Source organism: Lontra canadensis, unplaced genomic scaffold, assembly GCF_010015895.1.
Source record: "Lontra canadensis isolate GAN:19392208 unplaced genomic scaffold, GSC_riverotter_1.0 scaffold63, whole genome shotgun sequence".
Lineage (NCBI taxonomy): Eukaryota > Metazoa > Chordata > Mammalia > Carnivora > Mustelidae > Lontra > Lontra canadensis.
In genome coordinates this window covers 1,147,388-1,169,224 of record NW_022631057.1, presented here as the reverse complement: position 1 = coordinate 1,169,224, position 21,837 = coordinate 1,147,388, and the positions used below count along the sequence as shown (strand labels likewise).

Sequence of the window (21,837 nt, the reverse complement as noted above, 5' to 3'; positions counted from 1 at the left end):
CTTAAAGTTGGATGTTTACAGTGTAATTTAACAACTGTGGTATAAATTCTTATTTTATAAAACAGTTGTATTAAAAATTTTCCAATATCCATTAAATTTTAGCCAACTTTTAGTTTTACTGTGCATATGATATGAAGTAATTGCCAGTTAGAGAAAGAAGATATTGTTGCAAAAGAGTGAAAAAGGAAAAATCTTCGTTAACTGCATTTTTTTTAAAGATTTTATTTTATTTATTTGACAGGCAGAGATCACAAGTAGGCAGAGAGGCAGGCAGAGAGAGAGAGGAGGAAGCAGGCTCCCTGCTGAGCAGCAAGCCCGATGCGACTCCGGGCTCAATCCCAGGACCGGGAGACCATGACCTGAGCCTAAGGCAGAGGCTTTAACCCACTGAGCCACCCAGGAGCCCCATAACTGCATTTTTTTTTTTAATGAAATTCCTATTCTGGATACATTTGAGTGTTCTTCACTTTGTAAAGTAAAATGCATAAGTAAAGTGAAAAGTGAAACACACGATATTTTTATTTTCAAAACTTGAAGGATTTATATAATATCTTATAGAAGTATATAAATAATACAAAAGTTTACATGTTATAAACTTATGTATTTATATAATTATAGAGTGTTATATAAATATACAATAAAGATAAGTTATTATATATAATATATTTATGATTATTAATATATAGTATGTAATATAAAATATATGTATATAATTTATTTATCCTGATATGTATATTCCAAAATTCACAGTTATAAAATTGTTTCTCGGGGTGCCTGGGTGGCTCAGTGGGTTAAAGCCTCTGCTTTCGGGTCAAGTCATGATCCTAAGATTATTACCAGACAGAAGTTAGAGTATGTTGGTCACATGACAAGGATTAATACAGTGAAACCACTTAAAGAAGAAAGAGCCACACAGAGAGAAGATATTTTAATAGAGATGAAAACTGAAATCAGTGAAGGATAAGGAGGGCAAGGACTTGATTGTGTTGGTTTTTCTAGCCAATGTCCTTTATCTTCCTTCTTCCTGGACCCTATTTTCTTTAGATGTATATTCTTTGGGCTTGTTTCTTTGTTTTGGTTTCATGTAATATGTATTCATATACATAAGCTTTTAAAAGGAAAGTGTTTAGTCATTCTTTTCTTTTTCCAGTTTTGCTGAGATATAATTGATGTATGACATTATATTAGTCCAAGGTATTTTTTTTTATTTTAGTCCAAGGTATTAGCACAACATAACATGTGATAGATACACTTATTGCAAAATGACTGCCCAGTAAGTTTAGTTAACATCAGTAACCTCACATAGCTACACATTTTTTTTCTTCCAGTAAGAACTTCAAAGATCTTCTATTGCTAACTGTCACCATTCTGTACATTTTTCTAGGACTTACTTATAACTGGAAAGCACCTTCACGCATTTCCTTTACCACCTCCATCGCCACCTCTAGCAATGACCAATCTGTTCTCTGTATCTATGAGTTCAGATTTTGTAGATTCCACATATGTGACATACAGTTATTTTTCTCTCTCTTCTGACTTATTTCACTTGCCCTCAGGGTTCATCTGTGTTGTCACAAATGAAGGGCAGGATTTTCTTCTTTTGTTGTGGCTGAATAATAGTTCTGTGTGTGTGTGTGTGTGTGTGTGTGTGTGTGTGTGTGTTTCTTTATCCATTTTTCCATTGATGGACGCATAGGTTGTTTGCATGTTTTGACAATGATAACTAATACTTCAGTGAACACAGGGTGCAGGTATCTTTTTGAGATAGTGATTTCATCTTCAGATAAATACCCAGCAGTAGAATTGCTCAATTGTATGGTAGTTCTATTTTTAATTTTTTGAGGAGTCTCTATACCGTTTTTAAACTGGCTTTACTAATTTACATTCCCACCAACAGTACACAAGGGTTACATTTTCTCCCCATCCTAGCCAGCATTTGTTATTGTCTTTTTGATATTAAGCATTCTAACAGGTGTGAAATACCTCATTGTGCTTTTGATTTGCATTTCCCTGATGATCAGTGATATTGACCTCCTTTTCATGTATCTGTTGGCCATTTGGATGCCTTGTTTGAAAAATTGTGTTTAGTTCCTCAGCCCATTTTTTAATCAGATTGTCGTTTTGCGGTTAAGTTGGAGGAGTTATTTATATATTTTGAGTATTAACCCTTATTGGATATATTATTTGTAAATATTTTCTCCCGTTCCATAGGTTGTCTATAATTTTTTGATGGCTTTTTATGCAGAAGCTTTTTATTTTGATATAGTCCCACTTGTTTATTTTTCCTTTTGTTGCCTTTGCTTCTGACATTATAAGACCAGTGTGAAGGGGCTTCTTCCCTATGTTTTCACTTAAGATTTATAGTTTCAAGCTTTATGTTCAAGTCTTTAATCCATTTTGAGTTGGTTTTTTGTTTAAGATATAAGATAGTGATTCAGTTTCATTAGTTTGCATGTGACTGTCCAATTTTCTCATCCAATTATTAAAGAGATTATCCTCTCCCTGTTGTGTATTTTTCACTCTTTTGTAATAGATCGATTGGCAATATATGTGTTCATTTCTGGGCTCGCTATTCTGTTGATCCATGTATCTGTTTTTATGCCAATGTCATACCATTTTGACTATCATAGGTTTGTAATATAATATGAGATCAGGAAGCATGATATCTCCAGCTCTTGTTTTCCTTTTTCAAGATTGCTCTGGCTTTTGGAGTCTTCTGTGGTACCATACAAAGTTTTGAACTGTTTTTTCTATTTCTATGAAAAAAATGCCAGTGGAATTTTGATAGAGTTCACTTTGAATCTGTAGATTGCTCTGAGTAGCATTTAACATTTTAACAATATTATTTCTGCCAATCCATGTTGCATAAAATATCTTTCCATTTACTTTTGTCTTTTTCAATTTCTTTCATCAATGTTTTATAGTTCTTAGTGTACTATGCAGATAGATCTTTCATCTCCTTGGTTAAATTTATTCCTAAGTATTTGTTCTTTTTTGATGCAGTTGTAAATGGAGTTTTAAAAAATTTCTTTCCTGATAGTTTGTTATTAGTATATAGAAATGTAACTGATTTTTTAAATTGATTTGTATCCTACAACTTTACTGAATTCATTTATTAGTCCTAACAGTTTTTTGGTGGAGTCTTTAGGCTCTTTTTTATATATAATATCATGTCATCTGGAAATAGAGACAGTTTTACTTCTTCTTTTCCAACTTGGATGCCTTTTATTTCTTTTCTTGCGTAATTGCTCTGGCTCAGATTTCCACGTGGTAAGAGTCAGCATCCTTGTCTTGTTTCTTATCTTAGAGGAGAATCTTTCAGCTTTTCACTGTTGAATATACTGTTAACTCTGGGTTTGTTGTATATGGCCTTTATTATGTTGACTAATATATTTCTACCCAGTTTCTTGAGTTTTTGTCAAAACTCAAGTGCAGTGTATCAATTTAATCTATCTTCCCTTCTCAAATTTAGCTTCATGTATGTTAATTCAGTAACTTTTTTATTCTTGGTTTATGTTTTATAAACTAAAGTTGGTATGTTAGACTCATGAGGTAAGACATTTAGTTTTCTTTTTCTAAAATTAGGGCTTCTGAGCAAATATGTAAATTTGTGCTAAGTTCATGCAAATTAATATTTCTCATTTGAACCAGGCATTGTGATAATTTTTAAATGAGCTTTGTATTTCTTATGTAAAGTTTTACTGTCTTAGGAAGAACAGAAGACCTATTGAGCATTTGTACTAAACTCCATTATAAGAATTATAATACAAAATACCTTTTTTCAGGGCCCCTTTTAAGAACAGAGCGCCACAGTCCATTAAAAGAAAAAATGAGCAGTGTTTAAATTTAATACCTGATATTGCATTCAGGATTTATCTTCAGAGACTTAGGTACTCTTAAATTGTAAACTCAACTCTATTTTTTTACATCCCCCTCCCCCACCCATCTCTATCCTGTTCACAGACCTATTTATTCCGAACTCCTGAAACAGATCATTGAGGTAAAAATTGAAAGGATAATTTAAGTCTGAAAGAAAATGTGGTTTCAGGTTCCTTGCTGGAGGTAGAGACGCCTGCTGTAGACAAGGTGGGGCCATGTACTTTAGGAGGGATGCAGGGTGCCTGGGGCGGGGAATGGCCAGCCGGCTGATTGCGGAGACCCGCTGGAACGCAGCGTTCTGTCTCTGCTCATCCGTGAGGATTAGGCCAGGATTCACACTGCACCTCATTTTAGGGTTCTGGATCTCGGGTGGATGTGGAGGAATAGTTTCTCACACGGCAGAACTGAATGCTACTTTAAGTCCATCTCAGTAGCTGAAGAAAATAAATGAGGTTTTTATGTTCATGGTACCTCCTGTACTTGTACCCAGTGTGGCTGGAGAGGCCACACATCATAGGGGAGCAGGCAAAACATGCATATGCTTCCAGATTGTTGTGAAAGAAAGAACTCAGTAAGTAGGCTAGTTGCTAGTATTTCTTGCTCTCCCATCTTTATGGTCTATAACAGCATTTCTCTGGGTATGTGACTTTTATTTTTCCCAATCTTACGGTGCAGGGGGAGATGAGTGGGAAACCAGGCTGTTTTATTTCTGCATCTCTCCATTAGGGAAGAAGGAAGCTCACGAGTGAATCTATTAGTTACATTGCCACAAATTTCTTAATCCAGTTTTTTTTTAAGTTATTTACAGTAATTGTGGACTGTACTGCATGTTGAGGCTAATTGGAAACAGTGACCAGATTCTTAATCATTGTCAGGAAACTGCATTCAGAGAATGAGAAGAACGCCCCCACTGGATGAATTGCAGCCACCACCGTATCAGGATGACAGTGGTTCTCCCCATCTCTCATGTACGCCCTCAGAAATTGGGGACAGTAAATGTGAATTTTCCCACTGCAGCAACAGTCCAAGATGCTCATATAACAAGTGCCCAAGTGAAGGAAGCACAGGTCATGAACTAGAAAGTTTTCCTAATAAAGGATATGAAGAAGATGTTCCCAGTGACAGCACTGCAGTCCTGAGCCCGGAAGTAAGTAACACAGCACCTAGAGCTTTTTACGTGGATGTTATTGGGGGATGATGATAACCCTGTGCTTCTCCTCTCGGTAAAAGGTTTTATCACTGTCCTGTCCTTGGTGGCTTACAGTGCCATTGTTATTCTTGATCTCGTCTTTATCTGGCAGACTTACCAGGACTGTCCCAATCATTCTCCATGCACCGCCCTCCGTTTTCTCCAAAAGGAGGATGGGTAGCTAAAAATGAGAGCAATTCACAAGCTACTGAAACATACAATCTTACCCCAGTTTCAGCCTCAAGAGAGGTCTTTTTTATTTTCACATTTTTTACAAAACATTCTGGAATTACTTATCTGTTTCTTTCATCTTGAGGTCCTATTTATGTGCTTTTTATTTTTAAAATTCTTTTATTTAGGATATTTTTACTTTAGGGAGATTGTTCATTCGTGTTTTATAGATTTTTCAAAAATAATGTTTTTGCATTTTCAATTCATGGGATATGGAAGAGATAAGTAATGCTCAGCTTTACTAATGAAACGTGAATGCATGGCGACATTTGTTCAGAGTCATTGGTTACATTTTATTTCCTGTTTTGAAGTGAAAATGACAACAAAAATTGGTATGTTGAACTTTTGAAGTCTATGTTCTAAGAAGGATTTGTTTTAATGTCCCTTTTATGATGAAAACCGAAAGGTAATTTAAAGGTTTCCATTAGGTAATACGTACTTTTACGGTTTTTTTTCCTCTCACATTGCAGGTTTTTACAACTTTTGTCCCAGACAACATTTCATAATACTGCAGTGTGTCAATGTTCTTACTGGGTGAATTTTCATCCTCTGCTAAAATTAAATAATGAAAGTAAAGCTATGAACAGAATTCCCTTAATTTTAAGTTTTTCTTATACAATTTCTAAAAACACATTTTATCTGTTATTACTTTTCTACTATTTCTTGTATTCTAATATAGTATCTAACTTAGAAGAAAATTTTCATTGGTATTTTAAGTTTAATACAACCAGGAGTCCATGATTTTCTACACAGAATCCTGCCCTGTGCCCTGTGCCTGAACTTATTTGAGACCCCTGTTCCGTAGGCTTGCTCACCCGAGAGACAGCCAACAGGCTGGCAGGGAAGCCTGGGTCATGGAATTACCCACAATGATAGCTGGCAACGAGTATGCCAAAGATTTTGCTATAAGCTTTACAGTATTTCCCATTAGTAACCTCATCTTCAGGAAGTTATTCCCATTTTATAAATGAAGACCTTGAGACTCAGAGAGGGAAGCAGTTTGCCTGCCTACCAGCACCTCCCAGATGATGGAGCTATCATCCAAACCCAGGTCGGCCTGACTCACAGGGCTCTTACCAATCATATCCTGCTGCCCCTCTTAACCTAAATCGTTGTGTGGGAAATTCCTTTGATGCTTTGGTACCCTCCCAGTGCACCACCAGGCAATTTGGAGGACTCATGGACCAAATTCAGATGCTCAGATTACATGTGTTTTAATCTATTTCACATAGAAAGTAAGAAGTGAGAGGAGCAAGATGAGCTAGGTGAACACACTTAGGATGCCTGTAGGTACAGGTGACAGGAACACACTGTGTGAGCCTTGATTTAGGGCATGCCCATATGTCCCTGTCACTCTTTATGCCCCATCAGTGTTCCCAGTGTTCCCTTTATATGGTATAGCAATAAGGGCACAGTTGAGTTTTTTGGTTTTTTTTTTAGGTAATCTGTACCCCTAGCGCAGGGCTTGTACTCACGAACCCCCAGATCAAGAGCCACATGCTCTACCAGCTGAGCCAGCCAGGCACCCCAAGAGTCGAGATTTGAACGGGGGTGCCAAGGGCCCAAAACTTTGTTTTCTGGAAGAGATTCAGGGACAAGTACTCCTGGTCATCAGTGAAACTTGCCAGTTTAGCCTTTTTATACGCACTTTGATCTAAGGAGCACACGGTTGATACAGCTGTTACTAGCTCAGAGGTGACATCATCATGGCTTAGGCTTTACATGCCTTTCTCAAGATAGTACTCATATTTTTGATTTATTATGTCTCTTTTTGGCATATATTCCATGTTATTAACTTAGTTACTATCTGTAGTTATTGTATCTTCTGAATTTTGCCTCTCAAGTTACTTCCTGATTCATTATTTATAGTTAATACAGCCTTTGCATTTTGCCCATATTTCAGAAGCCTCCAGCTTGCTCTCTGTTAACACTGATGAGTCTCTTGTATGCTGCTTGTTTTTGTGCCTCTATAGCAGAATTGAATATATTCAAACAAAACAGCAAGTGCACATTATATCAGTATCTAGATGCTTTTATAGCTCCTGTTAGTATAAAGCCCAATCTTGTGTTTTTTCAAGTTTATTTTGCTTCCTACTGTTCCTTTGATAAATATTATTTATCAAATAGAAAATTCTTACTTTCCTTTGGTTTATCCAGAATATAGCTATGTTAGAGCTCATTCACATACATGACTGAACTGAGATAGGACTGAGGGTTCCGGAAAGTTCCCTGACAAGGAGGTCACAAATTCTATTGACAACTTATTGCTAGCTAACAATGGTTCAAAACTTTACTTCAGACTCCTTGAAAGGAAGAATTATTTTCTAGCTGCCTGTTACAGAACACAAATAGTAGTTTTTATCTGTAAAGGTCTGCCTTTTAGCCCTCTCTGGAACCTTATGAAATTTCTTACTTCCTTGAATATCCTAGCTATTATGATACTATTTTAGAAAGCATTTCTTTGAAAAATCAAAACCATGTAATTAATCATCTTTGATTGCCAATTATGAAGTGGCATACATTAAAACATTTGCTCTAAGCTGTCAGTTTTCTTGACAGTAAGAATATGTTTACCCTGATTTCATCATATTCCATTTTAAAAAACCTGAATTCTTCTTTAAGAGTTTGTTGCCTCTCCCCAAGTATTGTTCTTCACTGGTTATCTTTCTTTTCATACATAGTACCAAGCAGGTCACCATAGGTAGACATGTCAGATTTTATGTAAAAGACCTGAGTGTTTTTGGTTCTCTACAGCACCCACACACACACCCAAAGTATGGCCAGGCTCATAGTATAACAGGTATGTGTTAAGCTGCTGTAATAAGAGACCAATACAGTGGCTAAAAACCACCAAAGATTGTCTTTCATTTAAAGACAATTCAGGGTGAGTAGGTGACTTTGTTCTACAATACCATTCAGGGGCTCAGGGTTCTGATGTCCCTGTTGTTGGTTTTTGTCACTCTGCCGTTCCCTGATGTACTTTGCTAGTCCGCAAGGTCCAGGCACACATCCTACGTGTGTATCTGCTTGTGGGAAGACTAAGAGAGTGAAGGGCAAGTAATATGTAAACCTGATCTGGAAGTTTCAGGCATAACTTCTGTTTGCTCCCCCATTGACGAAGGCCGAGTCTCATCAGCGTATCTGCCATAAGGCAAGTTTTGAAATACAGGCTCTTGCCATTCAGTGTTTTTCTGCCTAAAACTTAGGCGGTTCTTCTCAGAAATGGAAAAAGGGAAGACTGGGACTAGTAGTAGTGACTGCTACCATAGGCACTAAGGACAAGTTCAGAAACAGAAAATTGTAAAATTGGTCTACATTTCAAAATTAAAGACATTTAAGATTTATTAAAATACTTGATGGGGCAAAGTGGTATAGTTAAAAGGTCGGAGACCTGGGTTTGGCACTGTTGGTAACTAGCTGACACTCGTGGTACATTCCAGAGAGTTAGACTGGCAGGAATTTGAGACAGCTTCAGGTAGAATGGGTATAATTTCTTTCAGTCTCATAATCAAAATGTATAGTTTCAGCCCTTCTTGAACTTTTGAAGTATGTAGTCAGCAATTTTCAATAGTAATTGACATTAGGAAGTAATACATAGTTTTAAATTCAAATTAGAAGTTAAAGTGTAAAAAGTATGTGTGTGTGTTATGGAGAAGTGGTGTTTGGCTATAGTTATTTTTGAGGCCTTTGGATTTATCCTTTCGTATTTCACATTTTCATTGATTTCCAATCCTTAATATGTTTGTTTACATTCTATTACAGATGTGGATGTTTTAGAACAAACTGAAAATGGGACCATATTTTTCGATGGCTTTACACTCATATTTATGTTCTCTCTCTCACCAGCCTCATATGGAGCTGGCAGTTATGTTGTTTTTAATGTTGGAAATAAAATGTAGTAGTTTCCTACAAAAGGAAGAGAGATACACATTGAAATATATATTTTCAATTCTCATCATAAAGACATAGATCCAACTTTCTTAAAATTGGAGGATACTAAATTCTTTGTCTTTGCTCTACTAAGTTTTTGAGTTAAAGCTACCACTTTTACTGTCCTGGCCCTGTAGAGTAGCTTTTGATTGTAGTTGACTGTTAATTACTATTTCTTTCTTTCTGACAGCAAATCAAGACAATTTCCACATCATCTTCCTAAAGAAATGTCAGGTATTTATTTACATGCTAGTTTAAATAATAGAGCTAAAAACTGAAAACATTTAAATTTGCTTTTCTCAGGATATGTCAGCTCAAGGATCATCTTCACAGCTTCCTAAACCTTTTGATCCTGAGCCAGAAGCTAAATATGGCACACTGGATGTGACTTTTGACTATGACTCCCAAGAACAGAAGCTTCTGGTAACAGTGACAGCTGTCACAGATATCCCAACATATAACAGGACAGGTGGCAACTCATGGCAAGTACACCTTGTTCTTCTACCTATAAAGAAACAGAGAGCAAAAACCAGCATCCAGAGAGGACCATGCCCTGTCTTCACAGAAACATTCAAATTTAATCATGTTGAATCTGAGATGATTGGAAATTATGCTGTTCGGTTTAGACTGTATGGTGTACATCGCATGAAAAAAGAAAAGATTGTGGGGGAAAAGATTTTTTATTTAACAAAATTGAATCTTCAAGGGAAAATGTCATTACCTGTGATATTGGAACCTTCTTACAATCATTCTGTGAGTATCTGATCAAATAGCCTGAATACGATTTATGTCGTGGTATGTAACATCCATAATTTTTAAAATCCATGATCAACCCAACAACTTTTTCAATTTTTTTTATGTAATAATCATACCTTTACAAAATTTCTAAGCCCCGGATAGGTAGGTATAATTTTTTCTCATTCTATAAAAGTTGCCCTTGAAGATTATATGTGATTCATTTTATGTATTTTATCCTTCACAGAGTCAGGTCCAGAACGAATTACATGTTCGTTCTTGTTAAATATTTATTAGATGATTGATTATGACATCAAAGTGAACTCCTTGCAGAATTTATTGTTTTCTTTCCAGGTTAAAACTAAGTGATACAGCAAGATCTAGCCCCATATCTTACTTACTATACTGCAGAAATTATTTGCTTTTTTAGCTATGTACTACTGCTGAGCTCATGACTGATTATCTTTCCAGAACTCCTATGAAATTAGTTTTAAAGGTTCAAAAGAAGACCTGGCCTTGTTATACTCTGCGCCCTTTTAAAAAAAAGATTTTGCCGTATCTCTGGGAGAATACTTAAGTTTGGTCTATGAGGTGTTCTCCCTTTTCTTTTCTTTTCTTTTCTTTTTTTTTTTCCCTCCAGGTTCTCATCACCTACAGCTCTCTCTCTCTGTCTCTCCATATTTGTAACTAACCTCCCACAAGACATTGCAGAGCACAGGAGAGCTGAACTACTTTAAACTGGGAAGATACATTATGCCACATAGTTATTTAGATAATGAGAAAAATCTGTGATAGGCTATAAGTGTAAATTATGAATTATATTTATTCCTCCCTGTGTTATATTGAATTAAGAGCATTTTTATAATACAAATACAGAGATTTTAGAATGGATGTGTGTCTTTAAATGAAAGTGTATTTTAGAGTTTTTTAAGCTTTTAAAGCACAAGTCCAGAATCAGAGCCTCACTGAATTTATACCAGACAACATTTGATCTTATAGGACACTCATTCACAATAGTTGGGTTTTTTTTTTCACTATCCAATTTTAGCTAGATGATTTTAAAACATATTTAAAACCAAAAGGTGATAATAAATATGATATATCCCTGCTGGTTTATAGGACAATATTTAGCCTTTATTGATAACTTGTTATAACTTTAAATTGCAGAATTACCATTTTGGGGAAATGTCCTTTTTTAAAAATATAATATCAGTTTATCAGAGAAGAGAAAAACGAAAGTCCAGGCAATATTCCAGAGGGGAAAAAGATAATTTTTTTTTTATAAAATTGAATAGTCTGCAGTTCTTAATAGGATTTTAAACTTTCTCATGATTTGGTCTGAGTGATGACTAGTTAATCTGTGGAAAATACATTCTTTTAGAGAAATACCTGATTTAAATTAGAAGAGAATGACTATATCATCACGAGGTATGTATTTTGTGTTTATTTACTTCAAAGTATCTGTTCCCAATTCTATATTAATTATATTCATTTCACAAAGGAAATGAAGCCATAGAAAATAATATGGTTTTATCTGTGGTCAAACTTAATTATTTCTGTACATTACATGTATTAGCTTATGGTCATCAATTCTGTGTTTCTGACAGCCAATACAATAAATTTGAGGCGTGCTCAGCAAAACACGTGCCGGACAAACAGCTTCTAAGACATAACATTTAAATCCGAATAAAACTATCCATCTTCTGCTCTTGGAGAATTTTTTTCTCTACATTGTCACACTTTTCAAATTTAATGCCTGTATTTAATTGTTCTTCTCTTTTGTCTCCTTTCCTGTTGAAAAACATGAGTTCTTTCTACTAACTAGTTGTGGTTATAACCTTGGATAAATGATCTAATCCCTTTAGGCATCAGGTTTCTCATTAGTAAAATGAGGGCATTAAACCAAATGTCCCATCTATTTCTGATACTGCAATTCTACTAATTCATATTGGGAAAGATGTTAGGTAAGAACAGAAACAGGTGGATTTCAGATGAGTTTTATGTGCTAAATGTGTTGTGTTTTGTTCAGGCATTGATTATGTTTTCTTACTCTTCCCTATCTTTTCAACCATCTTCTAATGTCTGAGAAAGCCCCAACTACTAGTCCCACCCCCTACAGGTAAGCTATAAAGTTCTTTCCCAGTCTGACTGGTAGCTAGAGCAGGAGCCATGCTCCCTGGGCTCTGCGACTCTGACTCATTTCCAGGAAACCTCAGGGCAGACTGAGCAGAGAAGCAGGTGCTGCACTCCCCTCATGCCTGCATGAGGCCGATGGTGGAGGAATCTGGTCCTCAGGGTCAGTAGTAATTCCCAAACAGCTCTGCAGGTGCAGAAGCAGTATTGGTGCTAGACAGCGACAGTTGCAGGAGAGAAAAGACCTTGGCACGTAAGTGTCCAATGGGGGCGGCAGCAGGATGTCCTCACCAGGCCAGTCCTGCAGGATGGTTTTCAGTTTTGTTCTTCAGAAGCTTCCCCATAAGCCTGTTCTCTAGTCGTCCCGATTCCTTTAGGACATTGCTGTTCCACTGAGACTTAGCTGCCAGTGATTTCAAACAGAACCCTGACTGAAAAATGTTGAAATAGCCATACGGTGTATTGTTTACTTGTTTAAGTGATCTCTTAGGCCATACTCAACAGCTGGAGTGTTGGCAGTTACCCTTCCTACCGTGGTGTATCCCTCTTATAACTGGAATTTTTCTCTTATGCTCAGCGCCGTGCAGATGGCACTCTTCCCCAGGGGAGAACCCCAGTCACCCTCTTCACCTGCATTTTTGGCACCGCATTACTACCGTGTGTAACAGTTGCCTGCATCAGCCTCTCCTCCTTTCCTCAGTCCAGTCGTATTTCTCATTCAGCCTCCCAGATTTCTTAACGATAATCTTCACTCTGTCTCTCACAAACATTCACAATCCTTCCTTGCACAGACAGTATTTAGTTAGCGTAATGTACGCAGGGTGACTGGCTAGAAAATGGGGGGCTCCAGTCCCACAACTGCAAAGCACTGCATTCAGCTAACATCTCGAAGGAGCTTAGAAGTAGATTCTCAGCCAGAGCCTTCAGGTAAGAATAGCCCAGCCCAGCCGAAACTTCGATTTCAGTCTTGAGACACACAGAAAACACGAGGAAACTGAAGTTGTAAGGCTAGAGCTACTTACTAGGTGCTTTTTGACCCCGAGGCATTTCAGGTGTGACGGTGTAACCAGAAGTCTACAGAGGTTGATGTATCCTCAGGGAAGAGTTGGATTTGGGTTGAAGTAAGATGTTGGGGTTCAGAGAAGAAACTAAGGTTCCGGAGGAGTTTATCATAGATCAGGAGGACCAGAAGGCATAGTGAAAAAATTCAGAAAAGGAGGAGTGTGATGGCAGTTTGTGGTAGTGAAGAAATACAGAGAATAACAGAATGGGTGTTAAAGCAAGAGACCTGGCCAATGTCATGAGGGATTTGCCTTCATTTAGATTTCTAAAATGTCAGTCCCGATTATAATTTGAATCTACTTAAATCTCAGATGTTATTTAAAGTCTAATTTAAATCTCATCTTTATAGAAATTTGTTAGACTGTTTCTAATACAAATTTAAATTAGTTGATCTTATCTGTCTCTGTAGACCAAATAGCGAGTACTGGTTATTGCTGTGTGAATGTTGGTTGGATGGGTGGGCGAGTGGGTGTGTGTGGTACATATTATTTCTCAGTTATTGCCTCTGGTGCTTGTTTCTGCAGCTAGTCATACATTTTCTTGTTATTGAACTTGTTCTATGTCTTCCTTCTAGATTTTAAATACTTTGAGAATAGAGTCTGTTTGACTTAAATGGTTTTAGTTATACTTACTTTTCATAGAACCTAGAATATAGGTGTTCAGTGAATACTTGTTAAATTGATTTCATTAACGTATTCAGGTAAACCTGATAGTTCTGAAATTCTTACTGAGATCCATACTCGGGTAAGTATCAATATCCTTAAAATAGCCCTGTTAGGAATCTTTTATGACCTAGAATCCAATAATCATGATCTTAGAGTAATTAAGTAGGAACACATCACAATGTATTGCTTCTAAATAATAATCAACGAAGGACATGTATGTTCATATAATTCCCTATTCAAGAGTTTAATGCCACAGTCTTGTAGAGTGATCAGCCTTCCTCATGACTTACTGAAATGAAGATCTTCTTTTAGATACCTGCACTTTCAATCTTTAATTCCTAAAATTTCCTGTATCTCAAAAATAGCCTTTTTTTTGTTACTAGACTGAATTAATTTAGTTTGATATTTATACTGTGACTTTTATTTTTAAGACAGGTAAATTATTGCTTATACTCTGTAATTGAAATGTGTGTCCCTCTAAGAATCATACTTTAGTCTATATTATTAGCAAATGTCTTTTAAAACTTGGCTTCTCCTATTTTCATATTCACTACGTTCACATACTACCTTGTCAGAAATTTACATTTTCTCAATGTAGATTACACTTCTTCATCCTAAAGCAATTTAAAGTAGATACTTCATGATAAACTAATGATCACTGTTAACAGTTACCACGTGAAGGTGAAAGCTGCATATGTGCAATTCAGGTCCCTAGACAATAACACTTACATGATTCATGGCTCACTTTAGTATAAAACTAAATAGTTACAGACCTATTTAGAGACAGTTATTCAAAGTAGTTGAGCATATATTATCAGTGGAGAGGAATAACTCTAGTCTCACATGAAGAATTGTTAACAGGTAAATCTTTCAGTGAAAGAAGTGAAATTAGAGCCTAAAAGGAAGCTTTTTGTTTAAATCAGATTCTTACTTTATGTAAGACTAAAAAGAAGTCAAGTTTAAATCCTATGTCTCAAGAAATTTTGAACATGCAGGAAAATTGAGTGGGAAAAACTGAAATCTCAGTGGTTAAACTATTTGTTCTGTATATTGAATATAGGGAATAAAGAACATCAATTCAACTGGGATTCATTTCATTGAACCATCCAAGACTAAACTATAAACCACTGGACCAATATGTACTTCATTCTTGTTTCGTGTCTGTTAGTTGTTTGTTTTTTTAAATAAGCCAGAAAATTGAAGAATAAGCTTTAGGTACATGTATTATATTCCTTTCTCCTATATTTTATTTTATGCAATTAACTTTTCCAAGATGCTGATTTCAATTATTTGTAATACTAACGAGAGAAATTAACAAATGCTTTATGGAAAGATGGTACTATTTGATCAATTTAGAGTGGCATGAGGATTATGACAGATAAATTTAGGTTCAAGAGGGCAGCATATTCTATAATTAAGAACATTCTAAAGTGCATTAGCAAGAAGGGGTAATATAATGTACTTTACAGAAACATCATGGCAAGATACTTAACATTCAAGTTATAAATATTGACCGCTATTTTAAAAAATAATTCTTTTGGGGCGCCAGGGTGGCTCAGTGAATTAAAGCTTCTGCCTTTGGCTCAGGTCATGATCCCAGGGTCCTGGGATCGAGACCCACTTCGGGCTCTCTGCTTAGCAGGGAGCCTTCTTCCCTCTCTCTCTGCCTGCCTCTCGGCCTACTTGTGATCTCTGTCAAATAAATAAATAAATAAATAAATAAATCTTTTTTTAAAAAATAATTCTTTTGGAGGGTCTAGGTAGTAGACATCCTGAATACATACTTTCTTCATTAATGCCAGCTGGGATTTCCATGTACGTCCCTTTAAAGGTGCACTTTAGTACATTATGATGAGGAAGTCCCTTTTTTCTGGGTTGTTGAGCAGTAAAAGTAGAGTTGTATCCACTGTGCTTATTGTTTATGTGGTAGGAGGCTGGTAAGTAACGAACAGTAACATTGAATGAGGTTGTTCTTGGGACCTACCACTTACAGACAAAAGAAATAGCCAACATAAGCAGCCTTTAATTTTTTCTTAGTTGTTTTCTCCCATCATGTTCCTGTTACATAGCAGGAGCTAGAAAAAATCTCCACTTGACAGTTACATTTTACTTAATTCTATTCAGAGCAAAGAATAATTTTGGTCCAAAAAAATGATAGTACATGATAAGCCTGAATATCAGTTCCTGATGCTGTTTCTATTAGGCATATATTTTTAAGTGATTTCTATCACTAAAAATGAGCATGGTCGTCCTGCACATGCCGCGTATGTTTACTCATTACTGAAAGCTCCTGTTTAAGTGAACTGCATATTTCTAAGTGTTGAGCATGCAGAGATACTCTTGAGAAAAATCTAATTCTCCCTAGTGTACATACATGTTAGCGCCGGGGACTGACTGCTTCACAAGGTTAGGATGAGTAAATGAGTGAGCTACATGAAAACTCTGTAGACTAGAAATATTAGTTGTTAACTTGAAATGAAATGGATTATCCTTAATTTGAATCATTCTGCCATTATTTACTGTTTTTTAAAGATACACTCATGGTGCCTGGGTGGCTCCATCAGTTGAGCGCCCGACTCTTGATTTCAACTCAAGTTGTGATCTCGGGGTCATGAGATCAAGTCCCACCTTGGTCTCCATGCAGTGGGGAGTTTGCTTCTCCCTCTGCCCCTCCCATCATGCTTGCTCACTCTCTCTTTAAAAAAAGGTACTCTCTTGTCTTAAAAAAAAAAATGTCTTATCATTCCTTTATCTAGTCTTAGATCTACAATTTTTTATATAGGCTATATCTTACCCGTTTACAGTAGTCTTTTCATAGTCTGTCACTTTGGGCAACGATGACCAGAATAGTCATTTTTCTGGCAGTAAAAGCTGATAGAGTTGACAGGAAGTGAAAACTGAATAAGGTTGGTACACACAGTTTTTGAATTATCTCATGTTGTATCATCAACCTATATAATTTATATAATCAAAATTCTGTATCTCCTAATATTTCCTTATTCTACAATTAAAAATACAGTGAACTATTTAAACTTTAATTTGGTTCATTTTTCAAGGAATAAGATCTGGTTCATGGAAAATAGCATGTATTATTATAAGTACATTTTTCATATTAACTTAATTTGGTGGTGGGATATATTTTACTTTGAAATGAAAGCTGGCATTGTCCCTTGCGCTGTAATCACGTTATAAAAAATGTTTCTTTATATTAACTCGTTTGTGATTTGTCATAAAAGATTAAAGAATTACCAGATAATAGAAATCTACAGTTTTAAGGTCAGAATTGTTAGTCATTCATGGCCAAGTTTCTGTTTGCCTTTGGGTGGGAGGTTGGGAGCATGGAGGCTGTGCGGTCACATCTTGGTTTCCCACTTCTTCCTGACTTGTGTTCTTGGGGGAATACTCAGCCACTCTAGACCTCATGTATTCATTCATAAACAGGGATAGTAACAGTAAAGCTGCCTCAGAAAATGTTTGTGAGAATTAAAGGAGATAATCCACGTAAAGAATTTAAAACATCATCTAGCATATAGGAACTTGACACTGTTAACTAATTTGGTTTGTTTGGTCTTATTCATGTGCGGATAAATTTACTGTTTTAATTCAGTAGCAATCTTCATTAGGTGCCAGTCCGTAAGAAAAAATTTTTGCAGTGTGTTTTTCAAATTTCAAAATAAGAAGGAACATTAGCAATCTGGAAAAGAGGAAAGTAAAAGTCCTTTTTTTTTTTTTTTTTTTTTTTTTTTTTTAAGAGGGAGCACGTGCATAAGCTTGGGGGCAGAGAATCTCAAACAGGCTCCCCACTCAGTGCGGAGCCAAGGCAGGGCTCCAGCTCAGGACCCTGAGATCATGACCCGAGCCAAAATCGAGTAGGACACTTCACCAACTAGGCCACACAGGCGCCCCAAAGCAAAAGTCCTTTAATCCAATGGTATAAAAAGTGTTTAACCATACAAATACCTAGTAAAAGAACTTCTTTGGGAACTAAATATAACTCAGCCCTTGAATGTTTTTAAGATACAACTTTTTCGAAATATATTTTGAGTGATTATTTAAGTCTGAATTCTAAATATTCTTTCAGTCAGTACAGTTTTAGTGTTTTCAGTCACGTGGGGGGACTCGTATGTCGTTAGTGAAATATCACCAGCAGTTGCTACTGAGTTACTCTGAGTCGGCCTGCCTTGAAAGCTGTAATGGCTTGTAAACATCAGAGGTTCCTTTTTCATTGTGCTGTGTGTCTGCCGGAGCCCGGCTGGGGCTCTGTTCTGTGCTGGCGTCACTCTGGGATCCAGATGGCTGGAGGAGGTTCTTTCTGAAACGTTGCTGGTTGTCAGAGGATGTAGCAAACGAATCCCTGTTCCTTCAGGTTTCTGCCCCAGATTAACACATGCCACCTCCACTGACATTTCAGTGTCTAAAGCAGCGGTCGGCAACCTTTCTATAAAGTGCTCAAGGGCTCATTTGTTTTAGGCTTTACAGGCTGCAAATGGTCTCCACTGCATGGTCTCTCTCTCTCTCTTTTTTGAGAACACTTTTTAAAAATAGAAGCGAGGGGCAGTGAATAATAGTGAACAATATTTCATACAAAGAATTGCTAAGGTGTCAATTTTATCTGTAGATTAACAGTTATAATTGCATATCAGTAGCTTATAAGTCAAATTCTGCTTTTAAGTATAAAAATTTGCTCTCTTGGGACAAACATTCTCTTTTAAGTCTTATTTAAGTAATAAATTTGCAAAGTCTTTCCTAAATACTTGTCCAGTTATCACAATTTTTTTAAAAAGATTTTATTTATTTGAGAGAGAGAATGAGAGAGAAAGCATGAGAAGGGAAGGTCAGAGGGAGAAGCAGACCCTTTGCTGAGCAGGAGCCCAATGTGGGACTTGATCCTGATGCTGCAAGATCATGACCTGAGCCAAAGGGAGTCGCTCAACCAACTGAGCCACCCAAATACCCCAGTTATCACTATTTTTTATTCCAGTTTCTTAATTTATGAAAATACTATTGAACTTGGGGCACCTGGGTGGCTCAGTCGGTTGAGCATTTGAATCTTGATTTCAGCTCAGGTCATGATCTCAGTATTGTGGGATCCAGTCCAATGTGGGGAGTCTGCTTCTGCCCCTCCCTCCTGCTCGCACGGGTGCGCACACGTGCACGCGCACTCTCCCCCCTCTCTCAAACAAATAAATCTTTAAAAAATATTATTGAACTCAAAAAAGCTTAAATATATGGCAAGTCTTAGTACATATTAAACAAGTTCGCCTAAACCGGCAGTATCAGGAGGAAATGCAAGGAATGGTTTGTTTATTCCTAAAGATAGTGGATTAACCACATATGTTTATTTCTTCTTCTTCCTGTAATCTCCAATGATAGTACTTTGGTTAAAGAAATAAATACACACACATTGACATTTGTACCCACGAGCTCAAAGAGGGCATCAGCAGCTGTGAGAGCTGAGGCTCTGGAAGGCAGTGTGGGTGGAGGGTGGCTACTGCTTCAGCAGAGCAGAGGAGAGTAGGGAAGGGCTCACAGAAGGCAGGAACTGCTGTGATCCACAGAACCAAACACACTTCTGGGGACAACAGAGGATGGCGTGAGTCGTGGCTAAAGATGAGAGTCACTGTAAGTCTGTAAATTCCCTTCTGGCCTGAAGAAGAGTCAGGCTTGTGACTGTATCTGGGCAGTAACTATCATAGGTTGCTTCTCTGGAAAAACTCAAGGATTCCAAGCTAAGACCCTAACCTCATAGTGATGTTTAAGAGTTCCCCAAGGAAATTGCCTGGTCCCCATCTAATCACATGAATGCCAATCGGCGAGCAAACTGTGTTTAAACATATGGAGTTTTTGATCAGCTTTTTAGTGACGCATTTTTAAATAGGAGCAGGCAAGCATAGGTCAGGAGACCCTAAGGGAAAACCTCCAACAGGAAAGAGAAAACCCAGGATAAACAAATATTAAAAAAAAAAAAGAATTTACCCTCCTGGAAGAGTACATATTGCAGAAATGGGAAGAAAAGTAAAAACTAATCCTGATTAGTATTTTCAAGAAGTTATGATAACCTGTTATATACATTTCAAAAAGACCGAATATTCTAAAAAAAAAAAAAATCATAGAAGAAAAGGCCTTTGTAAATTACACAGTTTGGGAGTGCTGTTGAGTATGTAACCAAGAGTGTTCACTGTGGCTTACAACCAAGAATTTTGGTAGCAGGCTTCAACCTTACATGTTCATGAGTTCACATTTATGTGTCTAACCTAAACTTACCTTTCTGGGAGAATATTCATAAAATGAATGATTTTGCCTTTAAATCTCTCCCTTCTTTCCAAGTAAATAATATTTCATATTTAAAATCTGGTTATCAGGGGTGCCTGGGTGGCTCAGTGGGTTCAGGCCTCTGCCTTCGGCTCAAGTTGTGATCCCAGGGTCCTGGGATTGAGCCCTGCCTAGGGCTCTCTGCTCAGCAGGGAGCCTGCTTCCCTTCTTCTCTCTCTGCCTACCTATGATCTCCGTCTGTCAAATAAATAAATAAAATCTTTAAAAAAATAAAAAATAAAAAAAATAAAATCTGATTATCAGGTCCTGTTTATGACCATTAATTATTTTAAGGAGATTTATAAATGTAGACTGTTCTCCAGGCTCAACACTAGATCCCCTGAACCACATCTACCGAATCAGAATCACTAGGAAGCAGCCTCATAATCTTTCTTTAGAACGATTTTCCCAAGAGGTCATTAAATACACTAAAATTTCAAGGCCACTGGTATAGAAAATGGTTTCCAAAAAACATGTGGATACAATTGAGTTGAGGGATATGCTTTGGGGTGAGTTCAGAAGTTATACTTTTGTCTCTTTTCTGTATTTCATGACATCGTTTCATCTTTTATTGTCTTTGGTTTCCTTTTCAAATATCTAGCAGTTCTTTGGGCATTCAAAAAAAAAATAACTCAGGGGAGTAGAATTACGAAGAAGGGTCTGTGAAGTTATAGTAAAAATATGAGGAGAAATTTCCTTTTTAGAAAACTCCACACCCTCATTTAATTAACTGAAAGTACCTAAGAAGAACCAGAGATTATGTTGAGTAAATACTTGCTTCTGTTAAGATGCCATCAGTTTCAAGTGAATGCAGACTATTTCAAAATGGCTTGAGTGGTCACAGACCATGCAGAGAGTAGGTCTGTCTTCAGGCTTAGCTTGATCCAGTGACTCAAATAGTACCACCAAAGTCCTGGTTTCTCTCTCTTTCTACCCTTTCCACTGCCCCTGCCCAATCCCCTCACACCCTGTTAATATCATCATGTTTCACATCATTGCCCTCTTGAAACTTCTTGTGTCTCACTAGGTTACCTGCCCATCCCAGAACCAATCACAGGGGTGGGCTGTACTGTTTAGCTTAAGCCCTAGAGTTGGGCAATGGACCACCTCCCATATTATATTAGGTAACAAATGGAAAGGAGTGGAACATTCACTGTTAGAGGGAAGTGATGAATGGATACTAGGAAGATAACTCATGTCCAATATAAAGTTTATTTAAATTTCTTAAAAATAAAATTCACAAGGGGCACCTGAATGGCTCAGTTGGTTAAGCATCTGACTCTTGATTTCAGCTCAGGTCACGATCTCAGGGTTATGAGATTGAGCCCTGTGTTGGGAGCCTGATAAAGATTTTCTCTCCCTCTCCATCTGCCTTCCCCCTGCCCCAAATAAAATAAAATTCACTAAAACTTTAGTGATTGGACATACCGTGGATGAAATTCTTTTTTAATCAATATGATAATACTTTAGAATTAGGCATACTTTTCTGTGTATTGTTTTAGGAATCTTGAGTTCTATGTTAAACAGTGATATACTTAATTGGCTATGAGCTAAATTCTGAAAATTATGATTCTCAATCCTGGTTACATTAGTATGACTTGGGGACTTTTTAAAATAAAGGTGAATAGGTTCCCATTTCTTGAGTCAAAATATTAAATGAATAGGGCCATGTTCTTCATATCTTTAAAAAGCTTTTAAAGC

General features: G+C 36.8%; 1 protein-coding gene across 4 annotated transcripts in view; it reads left to right on the top strand.

The window, feature by feature from the left end:
- Positions 1–21,837, top strand: part of SYT14 (synaptotagmin 14) — a 185,409-nt gene that overhangs the window by 122,252 nt on the left and 41,320 nt on the right. For all 4 annotated transcript variants that reach the window (XM_032878108.1, XM_032878107.1, XM_032878109.1 and 1 more), the window contains 2 exons: positions 4,755–5,026; positions 9,533–9,982. In XM_032878108.1, the coding sequence (XP_032733999.1) occupies positions 4,755–5,026; positions 9,533–9,982 (722 nt within the window). The remainder of the gene's footprint in view (positions 1–4,754; positions 5,027–9,532; positions 9,983–21,837) is intronic.